Raw genomic sequence first — 27,614 nt, 5'->3', positions numbered from 1 at the left:
GTCACCGTCAAGGCAGTTAAATTATGGAAAAACTGCAGTGAAGAAATGACACTGATCAAATTAAAACAGACAGTATGGGATAGAGTTGTTATTTTTTTCTTTGTTCCCAACCTGATTTGGTTTTGTTCTGACTGATTGAACGTTAGGTTTTCATTGTCTTGTTCTGCTTTTGTCTGAATGTGTGCGTTTTGTTCTGATTGGTTGAGATGTGTAAGAAGGGCACTGGTTACAGATTGTTGAGTTCTTATATTAATCACAAAGCTTAGTTTTAAAGAAAAAACAAAAAAGGTGGAAGGACTAGAAAAGTTTCTAGCTTTTTTTTTTTTTTTTTTAGAATGATTGTACGTTGCTTTATCTGAATCACTTGATGGGATTGTGAAATGTAAGCTGCTATTTTAATAGTTAATTTTGTTTGTTTTCTTGCTTTTATATTTTTGGGTTTTAAGTTTTTTGTATTGTTACACTCATTGAATTCTTTCAGTCCTTGTAACCGTTGAATTCTTCCAAAGGCAAACATTCTTTCCTAGAGTGAACAGTGCTGCATTGTTTGGCGCTGTTGACTGGGCGGCCTTGTGCTTAAGATAATCAAATAGTAGACTGCTTTGTTTGATATCTGTAGTCTCTGTTTGTGAAAGCATTTAGAGAATCTGCACCACAGTATGTTAGGATAGATCTGAAGTGTTACGTGGAATCTTTTTGTCCGATTTCCAACGAGATTCATGGATGTTGTTCGTCCATGATGGATACTGGAGACTCAGTCATCACTGTGTGGATCTGATGTCTGTGTGTTCTGTGTTTTTCCAGTAGGACTGAGTTTTGACTTTGGCGTCAAAGCTACAGCCCTGCTCCTCAATCTGGCTGAAAAGGTTTGATGAACTCAAAGCCGGGTGTTTGATCGGTAGTGACAAAATCAATCTGCTAAAACCTTTGATGAAAAGAAGGTCACAAATGTGCTTCATTGGCCTTAAGCATTCATCATTTTGTTGCAGAGGTAGTATATAGTGATGAAAATGTGACTTTCTATACTCAAGCACCTTAGATTGTTGTTGTGTGTTTCATTTTCTCTAAGATGACCATGTAGCACTTCCTGCCCCTCAGGAAAGGTCTCACTCAGCTGATGAAAGACATATGAAATGGAACACTTAAGTTTTTTTTGTCCTAGTTTTGTGTTTCTTTAAAAACCAATCTCAAATCAGATCTACAGTTGATCCATTTAATTATTCAGAGCCCCTGTTCCCTCACACCTGTCTGAAGGGAGTGGGTGTGCCACTGCTCCTGGCTCTTCGAGTCTGGATTGGATGGATATCAGGCCTATTTCTCTCCCCATTCCCTGTAGAACAGAGAAATAATTGGTCTGTTCCCCGAGCTCCAGCTTCATCTGGAACCAGTTCACCTTGTGTTCTGACTCTACTACTAGACCACGTCCCATTACCCGCAGGGTCTGCCGCTACCCAGAGGCGGCTCTAGGAATTTTCTATCTGGGTGGCCCAGGGGTGGCGAAGGGATGTGTGGAGTGAGCCGTGCATGTTGGTACTTTGAGTCTTTTTGTTGTGCTACTGTAGTGAGACTACAGAACCTCTTCCTCTCATGGGGGGGGGGTGTTCCTAACAAGCTTTTGATAGACGTCAACATACAGAGGATGGTCAGCTTTAATGTTTATGTGTGTGTGTTCCAGGCTTCGCCGGGACACCAGGGTACCTGTCCCCAGAGGTGCTGAGGAAAGATCCCTACGGCAAGCCGGTGGACATGTGGGCCTGCGGTAAGATCCTCTGCTAACCAGCATCTCATTTTCAGGGGAGCCCAATGGAGCAGGTGCTAATTATTAGTCCCACACAATTGCCAGGGTCTGAAACAGCCAATCACAGGCCTTGATGGGAAAATCATGGCGAAATCATGTTTTCTTTTTTTCTATTTTTTTGCCTTTGTTCCTCCATGATCCATAACTCAAGACTTCACAGCAAAATATAAAAAATTATATTGACAAAATAATATTTTCTATGACTCTGGATAAACAGGAATGTAACCTGAAACTGGTCTCAGTGGTGGAGACGTAGACATACAGCCACGAGGAGGTGATTCTAGTTTGTTTTTTTGTTTTTTTTTTTATGCACATTTAGTGCACATAAAAACAGATGGATGGAAACACCTATCTGTCTGAAGTACTGAGTGGAGGGATAAACTGTAATTTGTCCAGAAATAGTTCCAGCATGTTACAGTAACACACAGCACTAACTGACATTCAGCAGCTTTAGAGGTTTTTCTTGACTTTTTTTTTTTTTTTGCAGAACTTCCAGAACATTGTACGTAACACACAGACCTGAGAACATCTTGTGTTTTCATGTCTCTGTGTTATGTACATTGCATGTTTTATGTGTGTTTTCAATCTGAAGTTACACAACAGGTGACTTCAGATCTGTTGCTGTGAGACACCACCTTTATCTACAGGTGTTACACCTGTGCCGTCTAAGTGAAATGTTCTAGAATTTCCCCTGCAGCAGTACAAGCCATGACTAGCTATGCTTTTACACTTTTGAATTTTGCATGTGGGCACATCATCACAGACTGCATGTTTGATTTCATTTAATTTTCACCCTTCATCAACATTATTGCCCCAGAGCCAAGTGCTACAGCAGGAGAGATGGTTGAGATAAGGACTGGTTAACTATAAACTGGTGTGTTAGTTTTACAAGCTGTCATGGAAGATCTAATACATCTCTGGGTAAATCACAACATATACTCATCATACTCGATTAATGAACTGCGTGTGTGTGTGTGCTTGCGTGCACACCACAGAGGGCTCCAACCTCTTGAATTAATCATTGCTGATGCTCATTACACACACGTGTGATGGGCCAGGCCACCTGGGCCTGAGCTGTCAAACACACGCAGTCTGAACACACACGCAGTCTGAACACACACGCAGTCTGAACACACACGCAGTCTGAACACACACTGGTGCTCCTCTCCACACACCTGTGCTGACTCATTGAGTGCACAGACAATAGCTGCTGTTGTGTTTGTGGTCAGACTATCTCGTTGTCAGATAGAGGGCCTTTCATCTTTTCCTGGCAACTGGCCAGCCAATCAAAACCGCTGGTAACACCAGCAAACTCAAGCACTTGGTTTCAGTTTGTTACCACACTGCTCTTTATTTAGAAATCCTGTCTTTGTCTTATTCATCTTTATCTCTGCCTTTATTTCTCACTTTATACACTGTTGGTGCAAAGTTATGCTTTTGATAATTGGGTCATTAATGTTGTTTGTTTTCTTTAAAATGTGAGCTGTCTTTCAAGATTAACTCTGACTAGTGTGTGTGTTTGTGTGTTTGTGTTTGTGTTTGTGTGTGTGTGTGTGTGTGTGTAGGTGTGATCCTCTACATTCTCCTGGTGGGATATCCTCCATTCTGGGACGAGGACCAGCACAGACTCTACCAGCAGATTAAAGCTGGAGCTTATGATGTGAGTTTCACTCACTCAGTTTGTGAATACAGGCTGTGTGCATTTCTCTGGACTGAGTGCTCTGATACTTAGAACCTAGATGTGGTGCTGATATGAAAACTACTTCTTCTGGTAACTTAAAGGTACCTGACAGAGTATTTGTGCACTCCGTGTTTTGTTCGTACCTCATACACATGCACAGGTGAAGCAACACTCATCCTGCCAGTGTTTTCTCACTGTTCTACAGTTGGAGGTTGTAACAAACAAAGAATAGCTGCAGTGTGCCAATGAAAGGCAGGAGAAGTTAGCAAACCTGGATGTAAACAATGCAGACTTTGCAAATGTTTGAAGAGGTACGAGATGCATTCAGTGCTGTAGTGAGACCTCAAGAATACACACGCATCTCCACAGGGAACCTTTTAATTTGGAGAATATAAGCCTGTTTTACCCCCTTGTTTCATTTCACAATATATGTCAAACTGTGCAATGCATCTGTCTTAAAAAATATCTTTGACTAAAGAAAATACAGTTTAAAATTTGAAGAGATCAACTAATAAGCAAGCAAACCTAGAAATCTGAACACTTATTTGATGCCAACTTTCAATCCACAACACTTTAAGACTGTGCGACACAGGGATTCGGAGAGATCCTGGTTGGCACCAACATCTCAGGCCAATAGCAATAAAAGTAGATTGTTGGATATTTTAAAATACCTGACCTTAAGAAGAAGAACGGAGTCTGTCCCACTGAATGAGACAAACAGTGTGTGGCAGGTAACAAAACAATTTCAGAACTTTCTAATGTTGCTAAATTATATGTAACCGTAATGCAGGAATGAGATGCAGGCTAATACTTTAGATGGTTGGTGGGACGGTGTAAATGGTTTGTGTGCCGTCTTTCTTCGAGCAGTTCCCCTCCCCAGAGTGGGACACCGTGACTCCAGAGGCCAAAGACCTGATCAACAAGATGCTGACCATCAATCCAGCCAAGAGAGTCACTGCCACAGACGCTCTCAAACACCCCTGGATCTGCGTACGTCTCACACACACACACACACACACACACACACACACACACACACACACAGTAGGACATCTGTTCATTTCATATCCACCCTTTCAGTCAACACTAAATGACAAAACAATGGATGTGAACGCACCTTTACTCCAGAGTTTTCGATACAGGTGACATATAGTTGAGATAACAGCTCACACTATGTCTCTGTTTGCAGCAACGCTCCACTGTGGCGTCCATGATGCACAGACAGGAGACTGTGGAGTGCCTGAAGAAATTCAACGCAAGAAGGAAACTCAAGGTGAGTGACAGCAGGTGTTACGGGGCAATCCCCGTTTTTTTTCTTTTGGAAAGCACAATGATTGTTTGATGGCTTCCTTATTGGGAGTGAAGAGATGAAGTCATAGGTCAACCCCAGTCACAGGCAGCAGAATGTCTAATCATTAACCTTTCAGCTCATGTAAACACAGCAGTCTGCGTCTCTGAGTCCGTGTCTCTCTCCACAGGGTGCCATCCTGACCACCATGCTCGCCACTCGCAACTTCTCAGGTAAGACCAGTTCAGCGACGAGGGCCCGTTAATGGTCACAATTCTTCCCCGTCCTGCCACTAGTATTGATCTCTTCCAGTCCCACATGTTGTCCTTCTTGATAAAAGCAGTATTAGTGGGGACAGTTTCTCTTTCACTCTGTCTGTGTTATTTATTTACCAATAGTTTAAGATGCCGTTCTTTTGACTGCAGCTGTTTTTTAACCACTCTGGCCTTTAGAGCCCATTAAGCTCCATCTGGCCTCTCTTCTCAGTGGCTGTCAGCAGAGACAGATCAATAGAGTCCCATCTTCAGATCACTTTAAAGGGCAAAACATTCAAACTGAGTCTAACGTTATTGATTGTTTCTCTTTATGGCTAGCTGACATTTTTTCATTCTTGTTCATTTATTTGTTGTAATAAACCTAAACTGTCATTTTGCCGTATTAAATCAATATAAGTGTAAACATGCCCTTAGTGTTTACTCTTGTTTTTCTTCCCTCCCCTTCTTGTGTGGTAACTCACCTGTAAGGTAAGAGTCTTTGGTGTAGCTGACACTTCTCCACAGTGTCAAACTACACTGTCAGGTTTGGCTCTGAGGCATGTCATGTCTACTACAGCACCAGGATAGAGCTTTCAGCTGACACAGTGCATCCGCTGGTGGCCATGTTGGAGGAAAATGACTTTAGGCATCAACAACATTCCTTATTTCTGAATTCGTAAATAATCCGCAGGTGGTGTTGGTGCCTCAAAAACATGCTCGGTGTGTTGTGTGTGTAACTGTAATCTGTGTCAGCAGCTACTGCTACATTAACCTCTGCAGTGGTTTTTATGAATGTTGATCCAGGTCTATACATTTTATAAATACAGGCCATCTACAGAACAGACTATACATCACAACATGCATTTGATACTGCGTCATAGGTATTAAATGATTTGCCATAGGTATACGCATGTACAGGTATGTATAATGTTACATAATATCTATCTATTTTAATAGTTTGTTACATAAATCTTAACTGTACGTCAGTAGTTATTTAAACATAGAACTAAGATTGACACTTTTCAAGTGATAGAAACATATTATGCAATTCAATATTTTGTCATAGGTAGAAAATAATCAGTGAGATGTGTACATACATCTGTACACATCCACAAAACTCTGTTGCATAGACTTGTATGCTGATTTGTTATATTTACAGAATATTTTACAAATATCACAAATAAAAGCTAAATACTTTGGTAAATGTACATACGGCATATAACAATCAGTTGCAACAATCGTCTGATGAGATCCTTCAGTGAGAGTGGTACAGATGAGAGATCACAGAAGCATACATTGTACCTCAGGAACATTTTCCTCCAAAACGGCTGCTGAAAGGTATTTGATGTCACTGAAAAGCTGCTATCAGTTAATAAACATACACATGTCTATGGTTTGACAAATCACTTCTGCCAATCAAAAACCTTCGCCTGCCAATCAACCCCCCACCCCCCTATCACGGAGGATACACAAAACCCTGAAATCCCCGTTCTGCTCCCCCTGCCTCTACCAATCATCTTCTCTGTGTGTCCGACTGTTCGTGCATGTTGACTGAAGAGTTGGAGTTGAGCTCTCTCCACCAATCAAAGGCGTTCTATTGTCCTTGAGTGAAAGTGGGCAGAGAAGGGAGAGGAGAAGCTAAAGCGTTCCCTGGACACTGCTGTGCTTCTCCTATAGTCTCATCAGATGAATATAATTCCAGTTCCAGGCTAATGATTCAGTAACTTTTATTTCATCTCCTCACTTAATTTGCATTTTTCTCTTCTGCTTCCAATTCTAGCAGTGCCCACTTTGAGGTTGCTAGTAATTGGCCAGCCTTGTCCAGACACAGCGTGTGTGTGTGTGTGTGTGTGTGTGTGTGTGTGTGTGTGTGTGTGTGTGTGTGTGTGTGTGTGTGTGTGTGTGTGTGTGTGTGTGTGTGTGTGTGTGTGTGTGTGTGTGTGTGTGTGTGGTGTGTGTGTGTTGTGTGTGTGTGTGTTTTAAATCCAGCTGGCCACTCATTTCCTTCCATTGTTCTTCTTTTCTCAACAGCAGCCAAGAGCCTGCTGAACAAGAAACCAGATGGTGTCAAAGTAAGTTGAGCTTCAGTTTCATCTTCACACTTCTCTCTTTTCATGTCTGGTGAAGCTGAGACATCCTGTACTCTTCTTTATATACAACAGTGTGTATATATATATATATATATATATATATATATATATGTCTCAGTGAGACTACCTGTTTAAAGGATTTAATGATAAAAAAATAATAATAATAATACTGTACTGTGGTTCAGTGTGTCCCACTGCACCTCAGCACGTTTTCAGGTAGACCGTCTGACCTATTCTCCTCAACACAATAGTCAGTAACACCTTTGGGGAATTTCTTCACTTGGACTCAAAGATGAACTGATTAGATTTTGGTGCTCAAAGGTCAACTTCACCGTGACCTCACAAAACATGGTTTTGGCCTTGTGAACACAATATCTAAGGAATGCTGTGAGGGATTTCTTCAAATTTTTGGTGGTCAAAGGTCAATGTGACGTCAACATCTTCGGTCATGATTCAAGATTTCATACACTAATTATGACACAATTTAACACAAATCTCTAACAGTATCAAATAATGAAGTGATGATATTTTATATTCAAGAGGTCAAAGGTCATCTTCACTGTGACATCATGATGATCTGCAAAAACACTTCAGCACTGTAAGTCAGGAACAGAGGGAGAAGTTGTGACCATGTGTCCTGCAGCTTGACTGGTTGGTGGGTGGTGATTGTAGTAGAGTGAGCATAGAGTGACAAGCAACACCACTGCTTTGGTAAAAATAGGAGCACAAGTTGCATCAGGGAAATTAGTCTTTCCCAAGAGGGTGCAACATATTTCCCAATAATGATCTCACTCTTCATCGTGTGAGAGGAGGATCTGCTGTCTGAGCTGAGGAAACCTTTGGAAAATAATAAGTGATGATTAAATTATGATTTGAGGGAGATAGACTTTGTCCCTGCCATTCTTCACTCGACTGACAGAAGATGAAAATCCTCCATTGACACTGTGTGTGTGTGTGTGCGTCTGTGCGTGCGCGCGTGCGTGCGCACGTTGTACAGTCAGACATAGGTTGATTGTCTGTCTTGTTGTGTTGTGGCTGCTCACAGAAGAGGAGGACGGATGGTACAGAAGCTCTGAGGGTAGGCCTGAGACTGACCCTGCAGTGGGTAGTTAGCTCTAGAAAACCCCTCGTATTTCAATTCCTCCACAGAGCTGCACAATGCTGGGGAGGCGCTCCATGACTGAAAACATGACACACCTTGTGGGTTTGGAGAGAAGTGGAGAACACTGGCCTGTTCTGTTCATATATTGATATTTCTTATTGATTTTAAAGAGCCACTGAGTCTCTACTTTAAACTGTCTTTACTACATCTGATCAGGGCTGTAACAACCTCTTACACTGAAGTTGTAATCTCAGTGTTTTATTATCAACCTGGGGGGAGTTTACATTGTACTTCTAATAACTGACACATGTTGTTATTTCACTGGCTGAAACCACTAGTTTTAGACTCAATATATTTCAAATATATACTGAACAAAAATATAAATGCGACACTTTTGTTTTCATGAGTTAAAATTAAAGATCTAAAACTTTTCTATAAAAAGTCAGTCAACAGTTAAAATGTTAACAATAAAAAAAAAATTCAATCTTTTCTTTTTTTAAATCGTGTTTTTTTTTTTTTTGTTGTTTTTTTTTTAGCTTGGCTGTGGCCAAGCATCAGATAGTTGAAAAGCAATATCATGTGATTTGAGCAGCTAGCTAACATATCCAGCTGATACAGCTAAATCCTTAAACTTATTCCAACCATAAAATATGCCAGTGTGACTCACTGATGTTGAGCCGGGTTCCAATTATTGACTCCAAAACCAATTTGCAAGATCATCTGTGTAAAAAAAAAAAAAAAAAAAAAAAAAAAAAAAAGCACCAACAAGCTCTGAAGTGGAAAGTCAGTTGTGATGATGAAATTGTATCTGAAATTAAGAGTCATGAAGTGTGTCCGCAGCCTGAGAACAAACATTAGTGGAGCTGCACCATCTACTTTTCTCTGTCAGAATGGAAACCTTTTCCAGCGTAGTGCAAAATAGATGATGTGAAAATCTCACCCTTCTCCTTGAACCTGCTGTTCACAGCTAAAATGTTATAGGTGTCATCTTGTGAGACGGGTGAAATAGTAAAACTTTACAGTCACAGTAGATTTTTTTGGAACATCAGTCAATATTCCAACATGTTGTTTTGAAGAAACACGAATGAAGCTACTGATTGTTTGTGGAGTCTCTGTTAGCAGACATGTTTGTTGATGACTGTGTTCATGCACACACACATTATGAGTCGTATCCTGGTTTTCATCAAAGTTTATCATAGAACAAATATCAATTTGGTTATTCATATTTGTGTGTTCGTGATTCGGTCATTGTGGTTGTCTTACTGTCAGCCACTTTTTGTTTTTCTTTTCTGTCCATTTTGCATATTCTAGTTCAGTGAAACCAGCCTGTAGTTTGCATAGTAGCTACAGTGTCCCAGAGACCAGGTCACACCTCAGTGAGGGTCTTCTGCAGGATGGTTCCTCTCTTAGATTCAGCTGCATAGCATTTTACAGTGCAACACGACTCACTCCGCTGTCCACAGAAAGTGGAATTCAAGAAAAATATCAGCACCTAACTTTATCAGTTATTAGTTTTCTCTTTTCTCCAGAGTTGAACTGAAGCAGCTTCCTCACACGTTTTCAACAAGTGACGTCTGCACCAACTGTAAAAATGGAGAGATGGTTCATAGTACCATGGTTACGTTCCAGAAAAAAGCAAATGTGACATAATTATATTCCAGAGTGCTGCTCTGGTCTAAATATAAATGTCTGATTTACACCCACTTTTGGTTAAAGTCGAGGAACAGTGTTAAAAAAGTTCAACATAATTATCACATTTGACATCTTTTTAATATACTGTCAAGTACAAATAATGATAAAACGTGGAATCATTAAAATAACCAACAAATTACATTTTTAAGAAAATATGTTGCACTTTTTGTGTTCTTTTTTTCTTTTGAAAAGTTTTTAAGAGATTTTTGAAGCCATTGAATACATAGTGACAAAATACATGGTTACGTCTTGTTCAACTACACAGCATACGGACTACTGGTATTTCAAATTCTATTTTACCATCTTAAACAGGAGTAATGGGTAAAATAGAACTAAAGCTTCATAATCATAGCTGATTCCTCGAACATGGAGTCTTAACTAGCTCTCAGTGACTCTCTGATTAACAGCTGATTGACACAGATGGCCACGTCTAATGACATACAGTAGTTCTAATCTATGAATTTGACAAAACCTTCTTTCATACTGATATTTCAGTAGACATGGATGCATTCCCATGATGTTTTTGATCCCTGAAGGAATAGTCCTGACTGTGTCTGTGGCTCTGCAGCTTCTCAGGCCACCAGCTGATCAAACATCCTCACGTCTTCTGCATGGATGTGTTTGGTACGGAGGTTTATGGCTCCCACACGGTGTATCCTGATGACTGTGTTGATCTCCTGACTTTTTATCTGCTGCCACCATGAGGTTGACATGTTTGGTTCAAGTGAAAAGTCCCTACAGTTATTGGACGTATTCCCACGAGATTTGGTGCAAACATTCATGTTCGCCACAGGATGAACTGTGATGACTTTGGACACCAGCAAGTCAAAGTTTGTCCTCCACAACTAATAACACTCCCAGCAGCCTCAGCTTTACTTGGTGTTGAGCTGCATGCACACTAAACTAAAGATTATGGTAAATAGAAAATGGTAAACATTACTTGATTACTAAAATCATGATTTTTGGGTCAGTGATTAGAGTAAATCTCCAGGAAATGAATCTAAGTCCATGCAATATCCTCAAAGGTGACCTATATCAACATTTATGTGTGTATAAACGATAGGTACAGGGGGGGTCCAAAGTCTGAGGCCACTTTGCTATTGGTCTCAGACTTTTGGACCCCACTGTACTGTGTGTATACAACATAAAAACCAATGATGGGTGTATTCAGGCCATTTGACATGTAATCCTCTCCATCATGGATCCTTGTACTCAGCAATAAACACATCAGATCAAATAAGAACAAAGACAGAATCAGTTTTTAGCAGGAAAGCATAAACTAAGCTTCAGTATCATCCTGTCAGTCAGGTGCCTTATCCAGGTCAAGTCATCAGGATTCATGGCAACTACAAAACACAAAACACTTTACTGTGGGACATGCAGAGTTTTACCTAATGAATTATTCTTGTTCAGAGTAATTGGGTCATTAGTTTGACCCCAGACTGTGTTTCTTCATCTGACTCTGTAAACAGACAGGCCTCTGCTCCTGCTTGGTTTATGAACTCTTTTTTTTTTATGGTTTGATTAACAAGGTTTTATTTGCTCACCCTGTTCAAACTGAGACCTGAAGCTGAACTGTTCAAACATATCTGACTGACTCCCTGACACGAACTCCTGAGCACAATGTTCCACTTTCCCTCCACAGCCGCTGCTTGTGTTAGTGTCTGAACACTAAGGCTTGTCACTTCTGCCCTGTCCGTCTGTCTACCTGTATGTCCACTCTGTTCCTCAGATCAACAACAAGGCCAATGTGGTCACCAGCCCCAAAGAGCCTGTCCCTACTCCTTCTCTGGTACACTGTCTGCCTGCCTTGCTGCCGGTGTGATGCATGACTGTCTGTCTCTGTGTAACCGTCCATCTATCCGCACTCTGTGACATCTGACATCACGGAGCCTTTCTCATTTTGTTGTCCGTGGTGATTGTTTTTGCTGTTTTTTCATAAAGCTCAAGAACCACAAACGCCGTCCGTGGTTGTGCCGTCCACATTCACATCTGGATTGTTTTATTGCCACATTGCTGTACATGGGCTGCATTCTCCTTTGTTGTTGATGATGGCTGTAATGTCAATACTGAGGCCATTGCATCAGCTGTGGCAAATGCACTGATGCCCCAGGTGAAGACTTTGTTGTCAGCCAAACTGGAGACAACACTGACTTGTCAATGAGGCTACGTCCACACTACCACGTTTTGTTTTTGAAACTCTTTTGCTACATTTTCACCTCCGTCCACACGACTCTGGGGTTTTCAAGCACCGATAATGGAGACTTTCAGAAACTCTGCTGGACCAGTTTTACTTACTTACTCTGGGGTCGTGTTTTATTTTGAAAACTCTGGGGTTGTGTTGTAGGTCTGTCCTGATTGGCTCTCATCAGCCAGGACTATCAGTGTTGAATACAACATAATGAATTACAGTGTTACTGACCTTGCTGTCGTTGCTAGCAGCTGTTCCGTTACATTCTCTGTTTTAATGCTACAACTCTCTTTGCTGTTCCTCCTTCAGAGGATTTACTGTAGCTAACCAACTGCAGAGTAGACAGTCTGCTTCCTGTTAACACCGGCTCGCACATGCCCAATGTACATGAATGGTCATGTACATGTGTGTTTCAAAGTGTGTTCGTCTGGATGGAGATAGTTTATGTTTGAAAACGCTGTTTTAAAATGAAAACGTAGTAATGTGGACGTAGCCTGAGACCTCCACAGTTGGAGTAGCCACGAGTTACTGAAGTATCTCATACCACTGTAAATACCCATTTGAAATTTTTAATAATAACTTTAATGACCCAGAATATGAAGGTGAATTGACTTGATTTTGAAAGAGCATGATCTGTAGCTTTCACTCACCGTTAGCATAGCATATAGCAGAATTTTAAACTTAGTGATTAGATGTCTTGTAGTTTGGGAAATCCATTGATTCGTTTTTTGGTTTGTTTTGTTTTGCACAAGAGAGAGAAGATTGATGCCAGTCTCATTTATGTGCATTAAGTACAGAGCTGTAGCTGGAGGTGATTAGCCTAGCTTAGCATAAAGACTAGAAGCAGGAGGAAACTGCTAGCATGGTCAAAGTTAAAATATAGCTCAGTCATTCACATACACAAATGGAAATATAAAGTTTGGCAGCTTTGTTAAACCAAGACCAAAACCTGTGCTCACTGGCTGTATCTGATGTCGTGCTATAGTATGAGACTCATTATTATGGATGAGCATTTCTACATTTCTGTTTGTGAACAGATGGAACACCAGGCTAGTTAGTGATCTTCAGAGATGTTTGTAGGTGTGGAGGGGGCTAACTATACCACAACTCCAGCTCTGTAATTTTCTTCTCTCGCTGTTGGAAAAAATGCAAAAAGTTTATGTCCCAAAATGTTGAACTTTTCCTTTAAGGATTTAGGTCTGTACCGCTGATTCATATCCATTTTAACCTTGGAAGTTCCAGTCAGCAAAACAATTCAATAATCACAGGAAATAACCAAGACTTTTACTTGTTTGACCCTGGTTTGACCCTGGTTTGACCCTGGTCTGACCCTGGGCTGACCCTGGGCTGACCCTGGCCTGACCCTGGCCTGACCCTGGCCTGACCCTGGTCTGACCCTGGCCTGACCCTGGCCTGACCCTGGCCTGACCCTGGCCTGACCCTGGTCTGACCCTGGCCTGACCCTGGCCTGAGCATCGCTGAGGCCCTGTCCAGACCTGCATTAACATTAGTCTTTGTTGATACAACCAGAAGTGGTCAGCTCTAAGTACAACTGTTCACACCTGGCTGCTTTATATGCAAATGAGCTCAAAACACAAAATCCATGCGCTTCTTAAAGCTCTAATGAAATGAGATTTTAGCCATTGAGAAGTAGTAAAATATTTCTGGCTTATTAGGAAACTGGGGGCAGAAATTACGCTGGGAACACACTGCCTGTTTTGCGTGAGTGTAGCGGCTGACCTAGCTGAGCTGCTGCAGAGAAGCGTGTGTGTGTGTGTGTGTCTGTGTGTGTTCACACCGGCTGCGTCTCTGCTGCTGCAGCTCTGTCTATCTACATAGAGTTTACAGGTCACTGGAATGTTGGATTTCTCTTCATTATTATTTAATTTCTGATTTATTTTTGGCAGAAAAAGTCACTTAAATATCTCTGTCTCCACATGCAGCTGCTGAAATGGTTAAAAAATATTTTCATATTTATCAATCTGTGTCATATTCAGATTCAGACTAAACAGACAACCACAATGGAAGGTGTCAGTTGTATGTGATGCTGGTATAATATCACTCTGACATCAATAGGTCTTTTCACTGTCTGTTTTCACTAGGAGACGCGTCACATGTGAAAAATAGGTGAGATGTGAAATCCCTAGATCATGCGCCGAGCCGCGAGGTGTGAGCCATGCATCTCACACAGGCAGTGTGTCGCTCTAACCTGTTAACGTGCCCCGAAATGAAAACCAAGACATTCTGCAGCCGCCGCGCTCACGCAACGCATCCAGTGTGTTGCTCGCTCTAGACCATGACAGAGGACGTCAGTAGAGTAGGCGGTCCTTCAACTCGAACCACGACAAGTTTGCGTTCACACTGTTAAAAGAATGTGGAGCCATGTGGTCCAGACCATCTCTGGATCTGGTCAAATGCGTCAGCATGTGTCTTGGGTGCGTTCACGCCTGAACTTAGAGCTGACCACTGGTGATCAGATCACCCGAGTCTCGTGTTAACACCAGGTGTGAACAGGCCTGAGAGAGTTCATCTGTAAATAACGACCTCATCCTTCAGGGGTTTTAGTCAGTGTTACATCATGTCAGTCATGTCAGCTGGGACGCAGTGATACAGCACCAGTGTACAGCAATAGCATGCTCTGTACTTGTGAGTGGGAGATCGATCCTGACAGTGAACTTCTGTTTCCTTTCAGATTCCTTTAATAATACATACAGGTCTATGTTTGATGGACTGTTTGTGTGGTACATCTGAACCTGTCCTGGGTGTTTAAGCTGGAGACAAAATGTTTGTGTTTTACTACTAACAGACTTCATGTCTGTGTGGTGTCTGTGGTTGGTGTCAGTTATTGTCATCTTGTTGTCAGTACTGGGGAAAATCTGTGGTATAAGACTTTATATTCTTTACCTGATGTTCAGGGAATTGTCACAGCTTCCACTGCCATATTTTCCCATCTGTTAACAAGAGTTCTGTAGTGATTCTGTTTTTAGCACCAACTTCATTTCCCTCAAGTGTCAAATCTGTCAATTCCCCATACTTCCATCACCACTTTTCTTTCTTTTTCTTTTTCTTTCTTGCAAAATGCTTTTCTGTCAAACTTTCCTCCTGACTCACTTCTGTTCTGCACCGACGTCTCTTTCTACTGTTCATCCTCTCTAATCAGGAGCCTCAAACCACAGTTATCCACAACCCTGCTGATGGAAACAAGGTATACAGCTGATCAGATGCTAGCCCGAGGCTGTAGTTTGCTGCTGACGCCTGCGCCATTTAGAGTAGAGCCTCAATGTTGCTTCTGAAATGTGTGTGTGCCAGTGGATGTTCTCCACACTCCACATGTTAAGTGAGAAAGCAAAGGGATCATGGATTCTGTCAAATAATGCATGCTGATATAAACTGTTGCATGTCTTTCTTCAACTTCATGTTGCACATCTGTGTTTACAGCTCTGTGTATTGTTCATTCTGGATAACATGCCATAAAAGAGCTCAGAAGATAAAAAATGAGAGAGTATGTGTCATCTCATAAGCCTGAGAGCAACGTGTGAGAAGCATGTGCTGCCATTGTCATGATAACATCATCGTCAGTTGTACAGTGGTGTGACAAAGGGATTACGCATGCTGTTGCAACATAATAAAGACCGTGCAATACCATGGATACGAAAGCTGTTCCAAGCCAAATCCTTAACAGAATACCCTGGAGTCCATCTACTGTGTCTGGGTGACTTGCTTGTGCAGATGTATGGATCTACATGATAATGTGTAATCCATAAGAAGGAACATATGTGCATGCTTGTATTCTTTGCTTTGTGCAGTGACATGATGGTGTCGTAGCTCATAGTATAACAGTGTTTCTGTGTGTAGTAAGAATGTTGTAAAATCATAATATAAAGAGACTGTTTAGCTGTTTGCTGAATTCATCACGAATACAATATATAAACAATCTACTGTTTATATATATATATATATATATATATATATATATATATATGTGTTCATCTACAAAGAAGTAATATGTCATGCAACGTGGATTTCCTTTTGCATCAAAGGGATGAAAGTTCTGTTAAATTTCTGTCAACATTTTTAACTTATCTTGAGTAAAAGTACAATTTTGAACTACACTGAACAAGTTTTAGATGGTATTCACCAAGTGAAATTCTCAGGGCGACTTTCCTGAAACATGACCATCTTTGACCTACTGTACTTCATGTAGTTGTTTTTCCTAGAGATTGTGTTGAGAGTCTAATCCCAGATTAGCATGTGAAAGGGTCTGAAGCAGCCGGGATGTGAATGAACACTGAGCAGACTGAACTCAGACGTCCTGCGTCCTCTGCTTGTTTGAGCTGTCCTGTCAGTCTGGTTACACTCACAGCTCTTTTTATTTGTGGTTTCACAGGAGTCCAGTGAGAGTGCCAACACTACCATCGAGGACGAGGACGTGAGAGGTAGGGAGGTTCACACTGACAGAAACAAACCATCCTTCTGTTCACAGGACCGAGTCTGTCCTCTAAACCTTTAAACAGGCGTTGACTGTCAGCTCACCTTTCTTCTTCCTCTCTGGTCGACTGGTTCATGTTATTATTTGGGATAACCATGTGTTTTACAGCACCCTTCTATGGTTGTGTCCATTGCATGAATGTATTGCATGTTGTATTATTAATTGTCTATTAGTTTGAACATGTTTCATTTCTCATGGTCCATATTGCTTTACTTTGCATGTCATGGCAAATATCATGTACTAAACCATGGACTGACATATTGACCCCTGTTTGTGGTAATTTAGTTGAGCAGCCATTTTGACCTCATCGCCTCCCACAAGAAAACATCATGTCCTCTGCAGAAGAGTGGGGAGTGAGGTCAACTAACAGGCAGAGTGTATCTGTGGGTGCTCTGGGGCCCCAGACCCCCATGTACCGGAATACACCCATATTAGCCGTATTTGGGTCACCAGGGGAGTAAGCTTAGGCCGATACTATATTTTTCTGCCATATGCAGGATGATATAATATATTGTGATATTTTTCAACCATATGCTATATGCCACATGTGCTATATGTGATATTTGGGCTGGTCTGTATCAAGATATTACATTTTTGTATGGCCCAGGCTTACAGGGCAGGAACCCATTTTGCCCACTTAATATTCCAGCTTAATCTAACTCACTTTTCTGGGTGTCTCTGGACCACAACCCTTTGTATTCACAAGAATTTCAAACTTATATTTGTGACTGTGTTGTGAGATACTAACTTACTTTTAGATAATTTCTGATAACCTGTATGATAAACTGCTAAAAAAAAATAAAATCAGTCAGATAGTTAGATTAATGCTGATTAGCAAACAATCTGCAGAGAGCACAAGTTTCAATCATCATTAGTCAAATTACAGTTTGACAGCAAGACATGACACAACGAGAGAGAAGGGAAAATGAACAGAATGAAGGTGAAGGACCTTTGTGCTTCTGTTCACTGAGGTGAGCATTGTAGACATCTGTGTAATTGAATTGTGATTTCGTGTCTTTCTCTCCATGCTTTCTGATTGTTGACCTTTTGATAGAACAGAGAATCTGTCGGACAAATTAGATTTGAATTTTTCAGCATTATTAACATATATAACTTACAAAGCTGCGTCTCATTCCTGGGGCTCCTCACATTCATCCCCTCCCCTGCAGAATGTTGTGTGCCAACATACTGTATGTGCGTCCATTCTTCCAGCACACACACTGGCCCATTATGGGACATGCTACTGCCCTTTACAATGGCCTCCATTATTATTCATGGGTGATGGGGTGGTAATTCCTCAATGCTTCAGTAACCTCATTCAGTGAAGCTTTGAAATTGCTTATGTTAGTGTTCAGTAACAGGTTTATTGCCTCATCATTTCTCTCTCTTATTCTTTCACACCATATTGAATACAGCTGTTCTTGTGTCTTCGTTTGTGCTTTAATCAGACCTCCAGACTTCAAAGAAGCTTAGAAATCTTTATGATACCAGGGGAAGATTTTAATCATGACGCCTTTTGTGATTTTCACGGTGGTTTCTTTGTGGAGAAGCGATCTGTCACAGGAGGTGGGAATATAAAAGTGCAGGAATTTCAATGAGGGCAGATACTATATGAATATGATTCATTCGCATCTACATGTATGATGGACGGTTGGTCTCATTCCCTCCACACTAAATGGGTTAAGTAAAGTGGGTCTTCTCTTTGGGAACCTGGTTGGAGGCAGTGATGTCCTTTTTATAGAGAGGAGCTGTTGTTTGGTGCAGGACTGGTGCAGATATGCTGAAGATGCAACAACAGGGCCGGTCCTATGAACAGATCTGTCACCACCCCCCCCCCCCCTATAAATCTTCTCATGACTTTCCTAACTGTTGGACTGGTCATTTAATGCTGTGTCATCACTGTTGCTCCGCTCACCTGAACATTTTCACTCTGTCCAAACTGATTTGTTCTCAGCTGCTGAAAGAAGTGATTGCTCTGAACAAATTGACACTTCCTGCTTTTCATGTGTTCTTCATTTCATGTTTTCTTTTTCTCCGTTTTCTTTTTTTCTTGTCATTCCTGTTTTGTCCTTGTGCCATTCATCTCAGCACACTGTCCCTCCTCCACCTCCCAGATCTACCATCTGAAGCACTTACACCACTCCACCTTTCACTTAGACCGCTCCCCCTCTGCCTCCTCTTCCTCCTCCTCCTACTCCTCCTCCTCCTCCTGCTGGTACTCTCTTACCATTTGTCCCAGTGGTGAGGAGTGCTGCCAGTACATCCTGTGGGCACTGGTGGCCGCCTACCTGCTCCTCTTCTTCACATCTTCCTTTCTGGTCTTTTTCTCTGACCATCCTACAATATGCCACTGCGGCTCCCATCACACCCCCACCCAGGGGCCTGGCCCCCGGCTTGGGGTGTCCCTGCCTAACGACTCCCAGTGTAAGTTCCCAGGAGGAAGTTGTGACCTTGAGCTCCTTCCGATATAAAAACACATTTCACAACAAGTAGAATTGAAGCCTTTGAATTAGAAACTGTAGTAACGTCTATGTGACAAATGAGTGTAAGTGAATTTAGGTGAGTTTGTTAACTTTGTACTTTACTTGAAATTTGATGTTGCTAGTTGCTGTGGTAGACTAATAATGTATTTCTCAGTTTCTAGATGACATATCAAACATTCTTCAGTGATAATAACTTCCTTTTGGGCTGAGCCACATCGGCCTGTCATGAAAACCTGATGTGAGATTAGTTTCGTGTTCTTATCCTAAACCTCTCTCATGTTTTCTGTGAGGGTATGAGTGTTTCAAGTCAGTTTCTCTTAACTGCACAATCATGCCGTAGATCAGCTGTTTGGACACCTGTTCATCAGTAGATGTGTGTTGGTGAGATTTGATCATTAGCACCTGTTCTATTTGTGGCAAGGTTTCACTCACAAAAATGGAATGAGTCCTAAAATCCAGAAATGAGTTGCATTTTAGCTCCTCCTGTTCCCTGGTCCTGCAATCTCAGGTTCGTGGACTGGGCTTTTTCTTAGATGACTGAAATAAGGTCTGTAGTTCACACAAGCGTTGAAGTCATGTGACTGTGGTGTGGTTCATAGCCTAACATTAGCTTTTTACTTCTGCTGATTGTATTGAGGCTTCAAACATCATAAAGTGGTGTTCATTAGTGAAGATGATCCTGCTGAACTAAACCTGTCAGGATCAGAAACTGCTGTTTAATCTATCTAATCATCCAGAAGACAATGTTAAAATCCCTTTGGCTTTTAGCGGAGGGACCCAGGGTGATGTTAACTTCAGGGTTAGACATCATCCCTGCAGCACTCCATTCATGAGCTGACCAAAACAATGAGAAAATATTACCTTACCTCAGATCAGAGCTGTACCATCACAGTGGGTGATGACTAGGACGAGGTGATGGAGATGGATTAGAGAATGTTATACAGTAGGTTAGTGAAGGAGAACAAAGGGTGTTTCCCTGGACAAGTTTGTATTAAAAGCGGTTGAAGTTGATGGCAGCGGAGCTTTGATTAAAACAAATGTCATCACATCTTTGAATAAAGTGGAATCACCCTGATTGAACAGGAGAAAATATCGATTTAGCTGTTTTTAATGAGCTGTTGAAACATGTTTGATCTGAGTTTTTACATGAAGCTGAATGTATTTAGATCGACTGTGTGTGAGTGTTTTATGTGTTATTTGAAGCAGGTGCAGTATAATTGTGATACCTTCCTATAGACAACCAGTCTAGTGTTGGCTAGTCAATACTGTGCTGTAGCTCGGGTTGTAAATAGGTGGTGCATTAATGTCCCTGAACCCCAAACTACTTGTTCTTTGTATAAGGGGGGGGGGGGAGAAGTATGTGCCAGGTTTTTGTACAGTGTGGTAAAAGGCCTTTCGGCCCTGTAGTGTGCACAAGCAAACTTATCTAGACTGAGTCTGTAGAGCTAATCAGCAGTGTTTGCTTTTTGCAAAGTAAAGTCCACCATGAGTGTTTCAGCTGCGTCAGGCCTTCTACTGAACCAACCAATCAGAGCAGGGTATTCTGGTTTTGGTCAGAAGGTGTATAGTGTCTTCTTCTTCTTCTGCTGCTGTATAAGTGGTCTGCTGGAGCTGGAGCTGCTGGTTCTGAACACAGAGGGTTAGTGTAGCAGGAACATGTGTCGCCTTCCAGCAGTTGTTGTTCTGGTTCTGGTGTCAGTGGAGGGAATGAGTGCTCAGCTCAGACAGCAGCAGACTGTGAGTGTTCAGGTGTCTGGGAACAACACGGGACTTGAAGCTGTGGAAGGTAAAAATGGATTTAGTTTGGTGTGTGTGTCATCAATCATCCCCATGTTGTACTTTTATCCACAACGAGCACTTATTCTTTCCATTCATTGTCTCCTAGCTTACCTACTTAGCATGAAAGGTAACTTTGATGTTGTCATATGTTGAACCACGCTGACTAACTTTCCTACAACTCTCTCCATTCATCTATGCCACGGTGTTTTATTTGTGGGTTTTGGAAATGATGTGACTCCTGAATGTCCTGATGTTGTGATGTGGGATCGATGTCGTCCCCATGTTCCACATTGGTCCTTTTCACAAACCTTAATTTGTGCTTCTTTTGACATGTCTCCGGGGTTCTGTTTGCGGATCTAATCTAACGTTGTCTGTGTCTCTCAGCTCGTAAGCAGGAGATCATTAAAGTCACTGAGCAGCTGATTGAAGCCATCAACAACGGAGACTTTGAGGCGTACACGTTAGTTCAACTGGTTTCATTTACTATCACCTCAAATATCTGACACACTTACACATGTAATAGCAGATCTTTTAAATGTAACCTGCTCTCTGCTTGTCCTGTTTCAGGAAGATATGTGATCCTGGCCTCACCTCCTTTGAGCCTGAGGCCTTGGGAAACTTGGTGGAGGGCACCGACTTCCACCGCTTCTACTTTGAGAACGGTAAAGAGTTTCTGTCTCAGTGTGATGAAGCTGTAAAGTTGTCACAAACAAGGTGCATATTTTAGATTGGGACAATAATGCAAAAGAATAGGACAAGCTTGTAGTTTTTTATATTTTTTTATTCTCTATATATCCTCCACCTCAATACAGGCTACATCCACTCTATTAAGTTGTGTGTGTTTTATTTTGAAAACTCTGGGGTTGTGTTTTATTTTGAAAACTCTTGGGTTGTGTTGTAGTCTGGACTGACAGAAACTGAGACCTTTGAAAACAATGTCACCCACGGTCAACCAGTGGTGAATACAACATGATAATGAATGACAGTTACAGACCGTGTTGTTCACTTACATTCTCTGTTTTAATGCTACAACTGTCTTTGCTGGTCGTCCTTCAGAGGATTTACTGCAGAGGAGACTATCTACTTCCTGTTTACACCGGGTCACACCTGCTCAGTTTACATGAATGGTCACGTATGTGTGTTTTCAGGTGTTAGTAAAACAATCGTCTGGACAGAGATCAATTTAGATTTAAAATGAAAACATAGTGGTGTGGACGCAGCCACAGTAAGAGCAAATGGGATTTAATTAGTGGTCCTCCTCTTAATTAGTGGTAATCCTTGTTGCACAGGAAACCTGAATACACACAACTACAGTTGGTATGGTGAGTGACAGTTCTGTTTGTTGTCTGGCCCACAGTGGATTCTCCAGGCTGATACTGATGTTGATGTATTTCAGATTATGAGCCTGTTGTAACATAAAAACATAAACAGACAATATCGATACGGATCCCTGAGATTGTCTTTTGTAAAGAATTGAGACGACCTGTGCCCCCTCACTCACTCAGTTAAGAGCCATCACAGTAATGTTTCTAACTCTTCTTCAGTTTCCTCACCATCCTGCGTGTCTCGTCCTCTGCAGCTCTGTCTAAGGGGAAACAGCCGATCCACACCATCCTGCTCAACCCCCACGTCCACCTGATCGGGGACGAGGCCGCCTGCATCGCCTACATCCGCCTCACCCAGTACATCGACAGCAACGGCATGCCTCGCACCATGCAGTCAGAGGAAACCCGCATCTGGCACCGCCGCGACAGCAAGTGGCAGAACATCCACTTCCACCGCTCCGGCTCGCCCACCGTGCCCACCAAGTAAGTTCATCACTGGAGGGTGAAAGCCTCTCCTTTTTCATCTGACAAACCTCCGTGTTTACAACATTTCTAGGCTGTTTGTTCTGTTTGTGTAGTAGTTAGCAGGACACCTCAAAAACTGCTTGACACGAAGGAGTCATGAAGAGCTTTTTGTGAGGATAGCGCCACCATGTGGCATTGTATAACATACTTTACCCTTTTTATTTGTAAAGACTGAACTGTGAAACCTTCCTTGGTTCAGTCATGATATCAGATTTTACGATAACGTATAATAATTATATTCACGATAAAATAATAATGCTATGAGTCAGATTTGTATTGAACTGTGTTTATTGTGTTTTGTCTCTTTTTTGTCAAATGAATTGGACTGTGTAGGGAGATGGAGAGAGAGTCTGAAAACATGACTGTACAAAACCAAACGAAAAGAACAATTAAAATAGTGAATGATAGTGAATGACAGGCACCTAGATGAACTGATAAACACGAGATCCACAAGGCCAAACGTCTGCCATCACCATACCATTACCATGAAGAAACCATTAACCAAACTAATCAGAAAGATCAACACTTACTACAAACATCAGCGTGATGAGAACGACCTAAAATGTATTGGACTTGTACTTTTTGTTAGCTTGGCCCATCCCCTAACACGGAGGGGGGCGGGGCTTATGACCTATACTGCAGTCAGCCACCTGGGGGGGAGATCGAGCTGTGATGTCATCCATCTTTATAGACAGTCATTGGTTTTCAGTTTGAAACATTGCAGGAAGTGTCACTGGACTCCTGATCAAACCTCAGAAAGCAGGAAAGTGAGCGAGAGTGACAGCAGTGTACTGTCTACTGATAACACCAGGTGGAAATGGAAAGTTTGATATTGTTCAAATGCCTGTGTTTATTTGAGAATTTACATAAAACTAATGAACTTGTAAACACATTAGTACTAATAACAACAGTAACAATAAAAGTTTAAATTGCCATAACTCAGTGAAAATGAAAAAATCAGTTGTAACAATGACTTCTCTGGTCTTCCATACATTTTATCTTCAACCAATCATTTCATTACATGTGCACCCCTTACACTACTGTTACTGTGAAAGTGAAACTTTCATGAGCTCCATGGGGAAAATGATTCCAGTTTCTTAAAAAGATATCAAGCAAAATAAAAGTAAAGGGATATAAGATTCAATAACATGTTGTGTGTATTTTCTGGAAGGCTTTTTATCTGATCATTAATCCACATGTAATCTGTGTTCCAGTTGAGAGGATGATATTTGACGACAAACACCCTCCAGCCTACAGCAGTCAGCTGACAAGACCCCACCCGCCAAGTGTCCATCCAATCCCTGCCCATGATAGCTAGAGCTCCGCCCTCTCAGTGTGTTGTTTACATATTGTCGCTGATGGACTGAAGATTATTTTACATGTGGGGGAGAAAAAAACAAAATGAGGGAGAAAACTTCAAATACTGACAATATCATTTTGTAGTGAGAGTGTGTGGTGTTCATTGCGGGATATTCTCACCCACAGCATGTTTTATTACTCAGAGGTTTTTTAGATCAGTACCTTTTAAATAGAAATGGTTTTCAGAGGAGCCACTTGTTCCAGTTGGTTGATTTTCAATGGGCTGGTCAAATATGTGAAACTTCCAGTTATCATGTAGTGAGTTTTTCATTTGAATATTGCACATATTGAGGACTCTCGAGCTATTGTGATGTTTAAGCCTTTTGGCACGATGACCAGTATATCACATATCTGCTTCTTACTCATGTATGTTCAGAATTGCCATTTATTAAAGCTCAGACACAGGCTTGCTTTGGTTTGGTGATGTCTAGGTTCTGGTAATCGATGTAAATTGCTCTCTCTTTGCTTAATCTTTAGCAGTATCCATATGAACTGAGTTGGCTAATTTTACAGATCTTTTTTCTGGTTTGCTGTTGGCACTAAGTATGTTTGATAGGAATTTTAACTACATGTGTAAAAGGGAAAATCAGTTGAAACATGACCTCCATCATCACAGAGCAGCATGTGAGAAGAGTCTCGTATGATAGAATGTAAACTATAGATACAGATCATTTTTAAAGGCCATTCTGACTCTTTCCAGTTAAATCATATTTTCATAAAGCAAGGAGTTAATTATGTGAATTTTATCAGTTCTATTTTGTTTTGTTTACTTTTTATATTATGATATTGATGCTTGTCCCTCCACCTCTCATTATTATTGCTTTCCTTTAAGCCCTTTTAACCCAGATTGGTGGTTCCTTTATTCTTAATTCCTTTATTTGACCTATATTGCATGTTCTACTTGTGTACGCCAATGTTTTACACTGGACAGGACTAAAGTAGAATCACGATGTTCACACTGACATCAATGACAAATTTATGTCAAGCTGAAATGTTTGGTTCTGGAAGTTCTTCATTGATTTTTGGCCAAAATGACTCACCAGTAAATCACCATTCTCTTTTGGTTATTAATATGTTACTATAATTATGTTATTGCAGTGTCAGTGTTTAGTTAAGGCACAGGGTGTTGTTGGCATCACTTGCAGATTTATATGAAAACACAAAAAAGGAAATTTAATTCCACCAGGGGGAGAGGAATCAGTGGTGTTCAAAGATGAAGTCACAGGTGTTAACTGATGATTTGTGTTCAGGAAATTTAGATTTTGTTTTTTGTTTTTTTGCTTTGGTATATAAGGAATGACATCACTTACACACCACACTTTGTTTTTATCTTTCTAAGATGTGCTGAAATTGGACACTGGTATAAAATGTTACAATGATGAGACAAACCTGATGTATGTATAAGAAATATCAAATAAAATGTGTGATTTATGCCAAATAATTTGGTTTGTACAGCTTTCATTTAGTCTTAATTTCCTACAGTTTTAACTGCCATAATCTTAAACTGTGTTTTTATTAATGCAGTTTACTGAAGGCTTTTAATAAAGGTGTTGCTCAAGGATTATGAACCCTAACACTTAACAACTGCACATTAACATACTGTGAACGCAACTTTTGCCATTAGACTGTTTATATCAGGTATAAGTTGCATTTGCAGGCAAATAGATGAGGAAATGTTCAAATAGTAATATAAAACTCATAATATGCTTTGAGAAAACAACAATGTATCATATGGACTGGTATAGGTACTAACATCTATAAATAGAATTTAGAGATTTGCTTTAAGTAAAAAGTCTTGGTTGTAACACACTTGATTAGGTGCATTAGGCCCAAAAAACTCCCAGGATTCATTGCAGTTCTCAGAAGCAGGCCTTTTCAAGTGGCAGAAAAATCACTCTTGATAGAATATGTGGAGGTTATTACCAAATATGAATATTACTATGGAATACAATGTTTCCTAATTATAAAATCTTGTTAATATAATTGTATATATGTTCAAATTGGAAAATTCACTTTTTTTTAACGTATTGAATCCATGGTGACACTGATAATAGTGGTAGTAATGATTCAACAAAACCAAACTAATTATACTATACCACTAAACAAAGTAAACACCTGATGTAAACCTGGTCTGTTTCCTGTTTTCACAAATCCAAAACTGACTAAAACACTTACACTCTACTGGTATCTACTTGTTAATCAAATTTTGGAGCTTTAAGGTGTATTTTGTCTGGATTGAGTAAATTCAATGAAACTCTTTTTTTTTTTTTTTCTCTTTTATAAATACAATAGAGGTTTTATAAATTTGACAGTGGGTTTAAAGTAGGTCCTTTTTCTTTATAAGCTCTGTAGATGTTTTCTTCTGATAGTCGTGCTCTGTCCAACGCTTCAGTCACTTCCTGTCAGCACCAGTTGGACTGCTCTCAGCTTCTGTCAGAAAGAACAACATCACTTCACATTTGACACATGTACAGTTTTATTGTTCTGCCATGTACACACTGCAGCTGCTATGCCTTGTTAGCGTTTCAGGTTTATTTTTTAGTAATAATTTGATAAAGTCATACATGCCCGCATAGATATTTGCACTGTTAATATGTATATATTGTTATCACCATGGAAACAAGATGCTCATTTATCAAATCAATGGTCTCTTTTTGACTTTTCTTTTATTCTTCCATTGAATCACACTCAAACTAAATGGCAACGTGAGGATTGTATTGTTACATAAAGTCATCAAACATACTTCATCAGTCTGAAAGCATTTCAGCCAACTTTCAAATCAAAAGAACTTCATCTTGGTTTGTCTTTACTTTTAGGTTTAGAAGACATTCAAAACACACCCAAACACACACACACACACACACACACACACACACACACACACACACACACACACACACACACACACACACACACACACACACACACACACACACACACACACACACACACACACACACACACACACACACACACACACACACTCTCAGCTTCAGCTGCTGGAGTGTACAGGGCTCACAAACAGACAGAAATAAATAAATGAGGAAGTACAGAAGAAGAACTGAAGTCAGTGGAAGTAAGTCTTTGCTTGGACTTTAGGTTGATGTGTCAATCCTCAGAGCAATGATAACAAGAAGAAGTCAAACCAACAACAGCAATTAAAGCAAAGCATCTATATGTTGTATGTGACGGCTACAAACTTAAAGGATAAGTCTGGTATTAGTCTGTATTTCACTAGTGTCAACAAATGTAATGAAAAGGCCGGAACCAAAAATGTGTTAGTCTGGCTGACTCCCCTGACCCCAGTCAGTCTCCACGGCTCCAGCGCCAGAGCTGAGATAATGCTGATGACATCACTATGACATCATCAGACTTGACAAAGCTCCTCTAGAGCTACAGAAGACATTACACCACTGTTTTCACAGGCAGGTTTGTACACAACGTTGAGTTAATACAGCTCAACTCATTTTAACTAAAGAATCAGGACAAATAAAAGCTGAAAATTGGGACTGATATTACACCATTACAACATGATGATGAAGGAACATGTCACTCAGT

General features: G+C 40.8%; 1 protein-coding gene across 13 annotated transcripts in view; it reads left to right on the top strand.

Moving 5' to 3' along the window:
* Positions 1 to 27,040, top strand: part of camk2d1 (calcium/calmodulin-dependent protein kinase (CaM kinase) II delta 1) — a 96,516-nt gene extending 69,476 nt beyond the window's left edge. For 2 of the 13 annotated variants that reach the window (XM_056369940.1, XM_056369939.1), the window contains exons 8-20: positions 1,676 to 1,759; positions 3,364 to 3,458; positions 4,347 to 4,469; positions 4,669 to 4,752; positions 4,958 to 5,000; positions 7,056 to 7,093; positions 11,638 to 11,697; positions 15,257 to 15,301; positions 16,484 to 16,532; positions 21,232 to 21,307; positions 21,415 to 21,509; positions 22,427 to 22,655; positions 23,912 to 27,040. In XM_056369940.1, coding sequence (XP_056225915.1) covers positions 1,676 to 1,759; positions 3,364 to 3,458; positions 4,347 to 4,469; positions 4,669 to 4,752; positions 4,958 to 5,000; positions 7,056 to 7,093; positions 11,638 to 11,697; positions 15,257 to 15,301; positions 16,484 to 16,532; positions 21,232 to 21,307; positions 21,415 to 21,509; positions 22,427 to 22,655; positions 23,912 to 23,915 — 1,025 coding nt within the window. In that variant the 3' untranslated portion in view covers positions 23,916 to 27,040. Of the gene's footprint in view, positions 1 to 1,675; positions 1,760 to 3,363; positions 3,459 to 4,346; positions 4,470 to 4,668; positions 4,753 to 4,957; positions 5,001 to 7,052; positions 7,094 to 11,637; positions 11,698 to 15,256; positions 15,302 to 16,483; positions 16,533 to 21,231; positions 21,308 to 21,414; positions 21,510 to 22,426; positions 22,660 to 23,911 lie in introns of those variants that run through there. The other 11 variants (XM_056369937.1, XM_056369938.1, XM_056369943.1 and 8 more) reach the window with 6 other exon arrangements.
* Positions 27,041 to 27,614: the final 574 nt, after the last annotated feature.

This window comes from Seriola aureovittata, chromosome 23 (assembly GCF_021018895.1).
Source record: "Seriola aureovittata isolate HTS-2021-v1 ecotype China chromosome 23, ASM2101889v1, whole genome shotgun sequence".
Lineage (NCBI taxonomy): Eukaryota > Metazoa > Chordata > Actinopteri > Carangiformes > Carangidae > Seriola > Seriola aureovittata.
Note: the sequence above shows the minus strand (reverse complement) of the source record. Positions and strands in the feature narration are given on the sequence as shown.